The sequence below is a fragment of the Mus caroli genome, chromosome 1 (genome assembly GCF_900094665.2).
Source record: "Mus caroli chromosome 1, CAROLI_EIJ_v1.1, whole genome shotgun sequence".
Lineage (NCBI taxonomy): Eukaryota > Metazoa > Chordata > Mammalia > Rodentia > Muridae > Mus > Mus caroli.
The window spans coordinates 182463240-182474100 of NC_034570.1; the positions used below are offsets into that span (position 1 = coordinate 182463240).

The 10861-nt window shown below is 45.2% G+C and overlaps 1 protein-coding gene and 1 non-coding gene across 2 annotated transcripts in view; one reads left to right on the forward strand and one right to left on the reverse strand.

Annotated features, from left to right (window-relative positions):
- Positions 1–10861, reverse strand: part of Hhat (hedgehog acyltransferase) — a 241969-nt gene that overhangs the window by 208150 nt on the left and 22958 nt on the right. The window contains exon 4 of the mRNA XM_021171103.2: positions 4220–4333. Coding sequence (XP_021026762.1) covers positions 4220–4333 — 114 coding nt within the window. The remainder of the gene's footprint in view (positions 1–4219; positions 4334–10861) is intronic.
- On the forward strand, positions 8162–8277 carry LOC115032554. The gene has a single exon (XR_003838199.1). It is a non-coding gene; the product is annotated as a U5 spliceosomal RNA (small nuclear RNA).

The window sequence follows — 10861 nt, forward strand, 5'->3', positions numbered from 1 at the left end:
AGAGAGTACTGCTTTGCAGCCTCTCCCCACAGTCCCAGGAGCCACAGCCACCCAGATGTAGATCTGAGGACACAGTGGTGACTTAATGGTAGCACTTATTCCAAACCATTCCAAGTGCAAGTTCTACACCTAGGGTTCAACTGGCTTTGGCTAGACTGATATTAATATTAAGAATAAAATGCATACATTTTCCTTGTGGCTATTCTCTAATACAGTATCACAGCTATTTAATGTCTATATTGTACTAGAAATTATAAGCAAGACATTGGGAGTATTGTGCAGGTTATATGTGAATGTTATGCCATTTTGAACCAAGGCGTTGGGGGCCACTGAGAGCTCTTGGTGCATAAATGTCCTTGACAACCTGGGTTTGACATCCTGTCACACAACATGGGAAAAGAACTGACTACAGAAGGTCATCCTCTAACCTCACACTTGTGCCATGGAACATACGTGTGCATAAGTGAATGTGTGTGTGTGCACACACATACACACACACACACACACACGCACACACACACACAGATAGACAGAGACACACACAGAAACAGATACAGAGGGCGGAGAGAGACAGAGAGAGATAGAAAGTAACAGAGACAAACAGAGAGAGAGAAAGAGAGAGAATGATTTCTGAATTTATATCAAGGACTCAGGCATCTGTGAATTTTGACATATTTAAGGGTTCCTAAAAGCAATTGCCCAGTAGACACCAAAGTCCACAGCAACACTGCCTCCGAAGAGAAGCCCAGAAATAAAAGCTTCAAGTAAACTGAATCCCGCAGCGGGACCAAGTGTCCAACACATAAACCCTCGGGTTCATGGTTGAGCTGCATGCAGAGCCCAGCAGCTGTCTCATTTACCACTGCACACCAAACACACTTAGTGCCCCACTTCCGAGTCTCCTGTGCATGGAATGATGTCTGATCTGGTTCTCTGCAACTTCAATTCTTAGCTCACCATCATGAGTCATAAATTCACCAGTGCTGGTCACCGCAGCTATAATCTGTTCTCTACAGCTTGTCTGTGTCACCAGGATGGACACCAGCTGCATCTGGCTTTTCAGCCTCAGAGAGCAGGTCAGGATTCGCACTGTGACCTGTGGGTGTGTGTCATTGGTTTGCCAGGGATATACCTCAAAGGACACAGCCAGAACACATGCCTCCTTTCCAGGAGGCCTTGAGTGGTCAATGCCCAGTTTCTTCAGGGAATCCATGTTTATTTTTGCCAAACTGTAAAGTGCAGATTGATAACTTCAGTCTGTTTTTAATATATAGTTGCTTAATTATTAATGAAGTTAGACTTTTCTCCCTCAAGTTTAGAGATAGTAAGTCATTTTCTTATGGGTTTAAAATAAAGCTTTATGTTAGAAATAGAATGTTAAACTCTGGGACTGGAGAGATGGCTTACAGGTTAAGGGTACTTGGCTACTCTTGTGGAGAACCCATGTTCAGTTCCCAGCACCCATACTGCAGCTAACAGTTACCTGTAACTACAGCTACAGGGGCTTTGATGACCACTTCTGGATCCACTTGTACCAGGCATACACATGGTGTACATACATGCAGGCAAGACACATATACATAAAAATGTTTTAATTTAACTCAGTTTTGGAGTTTTTAAATTAACATATTTATTTTATGTGTATGAATGTTTTGCCTGCATGTTATATCTGCACATGCCATTTATACCTATTGCCCAAGGAGGCCAGAAGATCCCCTGAGACAAGTTACAGACAATTTGGAGCTGCTATGTGGGTGCTGGGAACTGAACCCAGGTTCTCTGGAAGAGCAGCCAGTGCTCTTAACTGATGAGCCATCTCTTCTATCCTCACGAAAAAAAAATTAATGATAAACTTCTAGAAATATTGTAAAGAAAAATAAACAGGAATTAGAGAAATTTGATAACGTATTAAGAATAAATAAACCCTAATAGTGAACGCTGAGGCAGACCCACCCCTCACCACCTCAGGGGCAAGAGTTCCCGTACATGCTTATCATCTGGTCTGCTCAAAAGGCCTCTGGTACTTTCTAACATAGCCAAGCCTGATAGACTCTAACATCTTAGCTTTGCCATGTCAGAAAGCAAGAGACCACTGAGGGAAAGAAAGTAACCAATATCGCTAAAAAGGAGAGCATGCCCTTGAGTCTTCCATCTTCTAGAGCAGGGGCTGTCAGCCTTCCTAACGCTGCAGCTCCTCGCTCTGTGGTGACCCCCAACCATGACATTATCTCATTGCTACTTCGTAACTGTAATTCTGTACTGTTATGAATCGTATGATAAGTATATGATATGCAGATGATCTTAAGCGAGCCCTGGGAAAGGGTCCATGGACTGCCCCCAAAAGGGGTCATGGTTCACAGATGGAAAACCACTGTCCTAGAATGGACAGGATCAACAAGCACCAACTTTGTAGAAAGAGAAGATGCTCAGATAAACCCCTAACAAACCAGTGACCAGCCTGTTCCTCTGGCTTAGTGCTGGTCTCTCATGCTCTGGACTTTCAGGGCTATAGACCCTCTGTTCCGTCACCCTCTTGAGTGTTTCAAGAGAATGGAATTTGTCTCCTCGGTTGGTCCAGGCCAGTCAGGTTGTGTCTGGGTCTCACTTGCCGATTTCCAATCACAGGCTCATTCTTTACGTTAGGAGGTAGTAACAGGAAACGTGCATCAGAGGATCCCAGGCAAAAGCCAATCAGTCCCTCAGTGGCAGGGGGTCCTCCTGGAAGCTTCTGGGGCTTCTTCCTAGCTTGCCAGCCCTGTGAAGCTGCCACAATCCAGCTTGCTGTGAAATCTCTTTTCAGATATCTACTCTGAAGATCCCCTGTCCCAAGCTGAATCAGGAACAAACCAGCAATGGAACTGAGCATAATCTGCTACGGCTACCACATTGCTCAATATTAAATGTAGGTTGTGTGTGTGTGTGTGATGTTCCTGTACACACACGAGCACATGTGTACACAGGTCAGAGGTCAATCATTCCTTCATTCCTCAGGAGCCATCTCCCTTGTTTTCTTAAGACAGTCCCTCATTGGCCTGGAGATGACTAAGCGGGCCTGACTGGCTGCCAGTAGCTTCCTGGGGTCCGCCTGTCTCCAGACCCTTGGTGCTGTTTTTCAAGCACTGTCACATCCGGCCATTCTTTATGTGGGTTCTGGGAATCAAACTCAGGTCACTGTGCTTACGCAGCAAGTGTGTCACACACACAGTATCTCCCCAGCTCAATTGCTACTTTTTAAAAGATTAATTGTTATTCTACATGTATGAATTTTGGCTTATGTGTTTATCTATACAACACATGTGTGGCCAAGATAAAGGCTACTGATGCCCTGGAACTGGAGTTACAGACCATTGTTGTCTTAGGGTTTCTATTGCTGTGATGAAATACCATGACCAAAGCAACTTGTGTGTGTGTGTGTATGTGTGTGTGTGTGTGTGTGTGTGTGTGATGTGTGATCAGCTTACACTTCCAGATGATGGTTCATCACCAAAGGAAGTCAAGTCAGGAGCTCAAACAGAACAGGAACCTGGAGGCAGAAGCTGATGCAGAGGACATGGAAGAGTGCTGCTTACTGGATTGTTCGGCCTGCTTTCTTAAAGAATTCAGGAGCACCAGCCCAGGGATGGCACCACCCACAATGAGCTGTGCCGCCCTCATTCATCACTAACACAGAAAATGCCCTTACAAGTCTTATGGAGGCATTTTCTCAATTGAGGCTCCCTCCTCTCTGATGACTCAAGCTTGTGTCAAGTTGACATTAAAAAAATAAAATCAAACTAGCCACTACAATTGTGAACCACTATGTGGGTACTGGAAATAGAGCCTGGGTCTTCTGGGAAAGCAGCCAGCGCTCTTGGCTGCAGAGCCATCTCTCCAGGCCTTGTATTTACCAACAATATAACTTCTGCTCCCTTCTGAAGTGAATGAAGCCACATATTCTCCCAAGCTAGCCTTTACTAAAGCATCCCACTAGGGATGCGCTTAGTGAGCACCAGCTGAGGTTAGCTCACTCTGAAACCTTTGCATACAATGGTTTTAGAAGATAACCTGGAGGAAGTCAACACAGGGGAGTTGAGAAAACACTTCACCCGACACGTCACTTCAGCTAATGCTGTTCCTGGGCTTCCCCACTGATAACCCTGTCTCCAGATTCACAGTTCAGGCCTCTTCACCAAAGCCAAAGGAGAAAGAGGCTTAAAAGCAAATGACACATGACTCCTACCTTCTTTGTGAGTAACGTGGCCAACTGAGACACAGCCATATGGCCAATGAAGAGCCACACCAGCCTCCACTTCCCCCATTCCATCCAGAAGTTCCACTCAAAATCAGTCGGGTCCTGGGGGGGAGAGCAAGAAGTGGTATTACCAGTGGAACTGCGGCGTGTGTCAGGCAACACATGGGGAAAAGTGCTCAGAGTCCAGATTCTGCAGATGGCATTTGCCCACTTAGAACTCCAACCTCCCCACCCACCTTGAACTGTCCCCTCTAGCCTGGCTGTCTTCCCGCCATTCTCCAAATGTACTTTTCCTTCTAACGCAGAGTCTTCATGGACACAGATTCTCTGGGATGGAACCCCATGTTCTTAGCCCACTTTGTAAATAGTGGAAAGGAGGCTGAAGGGTTTAAATTCATGTACCCAAGGTCACAAAGTCAGCATGGTAACTGGGAAGGTCACATGGTCATCATGGTAACTGGGAAGGTCACATGGTTAGCATGGTACCTGGGAAGGTCACATGGTCAGCAATGTAACTGGGCAGGTCACATGATCAACATGGTACCTGGGAAGGTCACATGGTCAGTGTGGTAACTGTACAGGAAATGAACTACTTTAATTATTAACTTGCAATAAAAGAATAATTCTGATATGTGCCTGCACCTTCTACTGGAGCAGCTCCAGGTACCAGGGTCCATGTCTGTTATGCATGCACAAGGGCAGGTAAATGGACATGAGGAAATTCAGCCTGAGGAGCCTCAATGATAAACAACAGCAAAGCTGAGCCCAGAAAGGACATGCAAGTGGCCGGCTGCCCACACATGCAGCATGGACAGGGAACACCTCCTCCTATGATGGTCAGAGCTTCTTCTCAGCTCATGTAGGTGCATGTAGCCCATGCCTGCTAAAGGTGGACATCCTCCCTAGCCTTACAAGAGGATTCAGGACCTGGAGCCAGCTTTAGTGGAAGGGGAGCAAAACATTTTCTTTTTTAAATTATCCCTTGTGGTGGTTTGAATAGGGATAGCTTCCATACACCCATATGTTTGAGTGCTTGGGCCATAGAGAGTCACGCTATTAGGAGGTGTGGCCTTGTTGGAGGAGTATATCACTGTGAGGGCAGGCTTTGAGATCTCAGAAGCTCAAGCCAGTTCACTTCCTGGTGCCTGCCAATCAGCATGTAGACCTCTCAGCTCCTTCTCCAGTACCACATCTGACTGTACACTGTCATGCTTCCCACCATGATTAGAATGGACTGAAACTGCGCCAGCTCCGATTAACTGTCCTTTATGAGAATTGCTGTAGTTGTGGTGTCTGTTTACAGCAGTGAAACTCAACTAAAACATTCCTTAAGCAGCCTTTGTCTGGTATTTAGTCAGAGCAACAAGAAAAGTGACCAAGTCTCCTGTACTTCCTGCCCTTTGTTAACTAGGATGCAGTCCTGAACAAGACCTGTTCCGTGACAACACTGGTTGGCAGTGGATGGGGGGTGGGGAAATTCCACAAAGCTCCACCCACACATAAAGAGCTCTAGGCAAGTAATGGATGCTAAGAAAGAAAGAAAGAATCAGCCTTCTCCAGGTATAGGTGGTCCAATCGCAAGTGGTCAGCCATAAACACATATAAATACAAGCAATACTAAATGGCCTCAGCACACTGTATGTACAAACACATACACTCACATTCACACACACACTAACACACTCTCACAAACACTCTCACACACACTCACACACTCTCACATTCTCTCTCACACACATGCACACATACACATACTCTCACAAACATTCTCACATACACACACACTCACACAATACTCTCACATTCTCACATATACACACTCACACACTCTCACACACACTCTCACAATGTCTTTCTCACACACACATCCATACACACACACTCACACACATACTCTCACAAACATTCTCACATACACACACTCACACACTCTCACAATGTCTTTCTTACACACACACACTCTCACCAATACTCTTTCACAAACAATGTCTTTCTTACACACACACACATACACACACTCACAATGTCTTTCACACACACACACATACTCTCACAAACATTCTCTCACACACACACAACACTCACTCTCACACACTCATTAAAGAAGAGATCATTGAAATTGAGAGGAATTGGGGGGGGGGAGGCATGAAAGGAGCTGGAGGGAGGGAGAGAAGCTGTAAACAATGCAAATTCATTGCTTATATATGACATTCTCAAAAACTAAAATAAAAAACCTTTTAAGTATGAAAAAAAATCATGACGCCCCTCTCCAACCTCTCTGATAAATCACAACTTTTCCAAACCTCAGCCTTCAGGAAAAACCTATCTAACAAGGTGCAGGATAAGGAGGAGTTATTGATGAGGCTAGACCTTTTCCCCTAAGTTTAAGGGTTCTATGCCATTTACCTATGAGAGCTCCTAGTGCTGGTTTTTTTCCTTGTTTCTTGTAAATAAATACTTTCTGAACTGGGTGTAGTAGTGAATGCCCACAGGAATAGCTCTTGAGAAGTGAAAGTTGAGATCTGAGAGTTCAAGGGTCATCCTCAGCAACTTGAGGAGTTCCGGGCTAGCCTGGGCTACAAGAACCCCTGTCTCAAAAAGACAACAATGGAACACACACACACACCAAGGACACAACTCAGATTGGGAAAGCACTGTCTACATTTTCTCTAAAGCATTTGGAGAGAAGAGTTGTAAGTCACAAATGAGGCCAATATAAAAGTTTGGAACCATGACCCAAATTACATAATTCAAGACAACTGTGGTGTTAGCACTCATGATCCCAGCATTTAGGGGTTAGATGATCAACGCCTAGATCAAGAAGATCTAGGCAAGAGGCAAGAGGATCAGAAATTCAAGAATATCGTCAGCTACAGTGGTTAATTTGAGGCCAGCCTGGGCTACATCATGAGATCCTGTCTCAAAAAAAAAAACCAAAAAACAAACAAACAAAAAACAACAAACAAACAACAACAACAACAACAAACAAGCAACGTAGACTCATGACTCTCCTACAAAATTTCACAATGTCAGCTCTCCCAAAATGTCATAGAGATAGTGTGTGTCCCTATACCATGGAGAAAATCAACACCTCCAGTCCTTTGGGAGCCACAGCCTCAAAATCCCACACTTATATTCAGAGAATTTGGTTTCTGCTCAGAAAGCCATCACACTTTCACGAAAGCAAGTTAAAGTCCGACATGGTGGGGCATGTTTGTATTATAACATTTGGGAGGCTGAGGCAAAAGGGCTATCATAAACTTGAAGCCAGCCTGGTCTAGAGCGTAAGTTCCTGTGTTTGAGACCAGCCTGGGCTAGGTAGTTAAGACGCAGTCTCAGGAGGGGGAAAAAAAAAAAGTAGTTCCTCCAGCCTATACCTAAGGTGCAGCAGTTACATGATCCCATAATAGCGCATGAACCATTAGGAGATCTGGGTGAGGCCTGTGGATCTGACTGCACTGGGGTTGCTCCGTTTAAAGAGTTCTCTATAGTGGTGAAATTCTCCATAAGTTTTGATATTGTTGCAATTTCTGTAGGTGTAGTTATTTCGAAATAAATGGGTTTTATAGAAAAGAAACAGAAGTCATAAAGTCCCCATAAATTAAATACAAGTGAGTTCCATGTAACTGAACCAATAAGCCCGGACCTCCGCTCCGCCCCCTAGCGGTGGCCGTGTGATTTGCCTCAAAGCCCCATGAGTCAGACTTCACATTTGCATACCCATCATTCCTTTCACGTAATACAATTTTGAAGTTTAAAATATATATGTATATTATGTGTGTGTATCTATTTCACCCATCATTTCGAGCTAAAAAGACTTATTACATTGACATATAGACAAGATGCTGGGAAGCGCTGGGGCTGAAAAGTCACCGTCCACGTACTAGGAACTGCAGTTACTGGTGAGCAGAGCTTTCGCCCATCTTTGACATACTCTGGTTTCTCTTCAGATCGTATAAATCTTTCGCCTTTTACTAAAGATTTCCGTGGAGAGGAACATATCTGAGTCGTTATCAATTTTTTGAGGTCTTGCTTCTTGCAAGACTGATATTTGTGGTTCTAAAATAAGACAGCTAGATGTGAATGAGTTTGTACCTTTGTGTATAAGTTGGAAGTGCTGTTGAACTCCTACCCTGCTAATGAATAACAAAGTCCTCAACAGAGGTGGTTTCATTCAGCCAGTTTCTCTCACAGGTGCATGTCTTGTCATGTGACTTCCCACTTTCTCTTTTTAGCAAGGACACCATTAGTGGTGACATCTCTTTAAGAACTCTCACAAGTAGCACTTGCCCTGCTCCTACAGGATATCGCTCTGTCTGCTGCAGCTTCTCCCTGCCTCCCATGGAGCTATGTGTGTAAATACACTTTGATGAGGCCCTAAAGATTGTTCCCAACCTAAAGATTGGACGTGACCATATGAGGGACCCTACTCAAAAAGGTGTGCCTTTGAGACACTTCAAATTGAGAGCCACATCCCAGAGACAGCTGCAATTCAAACCTAGAAACTAGAAAACTAAAGAGATTGGCATTCAAAGAAGGATGAAGAGATAGATGGGCGGGTGCTCAGGAGCACTAAATATCAGGTGGCCTTCAGGTGGATAAAGACGGGAGGTGGCTCCTCTGGGTGATAATGAACACAGAACTTTTCCATCAAGGCAGGAGTGGCTTACATACATGTACCCCTGATGCGGGTCATTACCAGAACTGTCAGGAAGAAACGAGGTCCTATTGCCCTGGCAGGACCTGATGGGAGGATGGCAGCCAGGAGGGCAGGCCATGGGGCTGAGCTTGGTCCTGACAATGAAAACTGCAGTTCCTCCAAAATCTGACGGCCCCTGGCCCCGTGTTCATTGTCTTACACTTCTCTTCTGCTAAGCCTCTTGCTCAAAGGTAAGTCTGTTTATTTTTGCCTTTGGCAGGCATTTCTGTATTATCTGAAATGCCTGACTCGGGACCCACATGGGAAAAATTATCACCCTGGGTCATTGTCAGAGATGCGGTAACGCTGAAAGCACCACAAGCCTCTGACCCTACATTCTTACTGATGATTCTAAAAGACGCAGTCCTAACACAGAAACATCTAGGACAGGTGCTGCAAATGTGAGTCCAATCTACATCCAATTCTGTAAGTGGTGATATGTATGTATCTGGGTACACATGCAGGTAGGGGACCCTGTGTGTGTGGGGGGGTGTCTGTCTGTCTGTGTGTATGTGTATGTCTGTCTGTCTATGTCTGTGTGTCTATGTGTGCCTGTGTATTTGTCTGTGTGTCTATGTGTGTGTCTCTGTATGTGTCTGTCTGTCTGTCTGTCTGTTTGTCTGTGTGTCTATGTGTGCCTGTGTATCTGTCTCTGTGTGTATTTGTCTGTCTCTGTGTGTGTATGCCTGTCTGTGTCTGTGTTTGTGTGTCTGTCTACGTGTGTGTGTCTGAGTCTACATATGTGTGTCTGTGTCTATTTATGTGTGTCTGGGTGTGTCTGTCTGTCTATCTGTGTGAGTGTGTCTATGTCTGTGTCTGTCTGGGTATGCCTGTGTCTGTGTGTGTCTGTGTCTATGTATGTGTGTCTATGTCTATCTGTGTGTACCTGTGTGTATTTGCCTATGTATATGTGTGTCTGTGTGTGTGTGTATGTCTGTGTACATCTGTGTGTGTGTGTGTTTGTATGTGTGTGTGTGTACACCATAGCACACATATAGAAATCAGAGGACAGCTTGCAGGAGTCAGTTTCTTCCTTCCTGTGGGTTCTTGTGCCTGAACTACAGTCATTAGGCCTGGCAGCAAGGCCTTTACCTACGGAGCCATCTTACCAGCCCTGTACTCAGCTTTTTTCATAGATTCTAAGGAACTGACTCAGATCCCCATGTTTGAATGACAATCACGTTCCTGGCTGACCTATCTCCCCAGTCCACATCTGATGTTCATGGAACTGTCCAGTGGGTAGAGCAACAAATGCCAGAAAGGACGCCCCACACAGGGCTAGACACACCTCCTAGTCCCTGACAAACACTGGCCTGACATCTAACTGTGCCTCTGCACAGCCTAGTGAGTCAGGATGGGAACTGAAGTAAAGCTGCTGCCAGTCTAGAGCCTGAAGCTCCCCAGGCACAGTCAGGACAGGGCAGACATGAGTGCCTTCAAACACTTGACAGGAAGTAGGCGATTCAGGAGCTGATGTGCTGTTTTATGCCCCAAACCAGCCCCTAAGAGCAGCTGGCCCCAGGATGGGGACACTGCACACTCAGAGTAAAGGTAATGCAGGGCCTGATGATATTCTTAAATACTGACAACAGAAACATGGATGTACCACCCAGAAGCACTTTCAGTCCCACCACCTGACCCCACCACCACCACCATCACCATCCAAGTCAACATTGTCATGGGGTCTTAGGTCACTGATGGACTGATGGGACAGAAGACAAGGGAAGGAGGCTATAGTGGCTTGAATAAAAACGGTCCCCGCAAGCTTAGTAACCAGGGAGGAGCACTCTTAGGATTAGGAGGCGTGGCCTTGTTGGAGGAAGTGTATAACTAAGGTTGGGGCTTTGATGTCTCAAAAGCTCATACCAAGCACAGTCTATTTTCCCTCTCTCTCTCTCTCTCTCTCTCTCTCTCTCTCTCTCTCTCTCTCT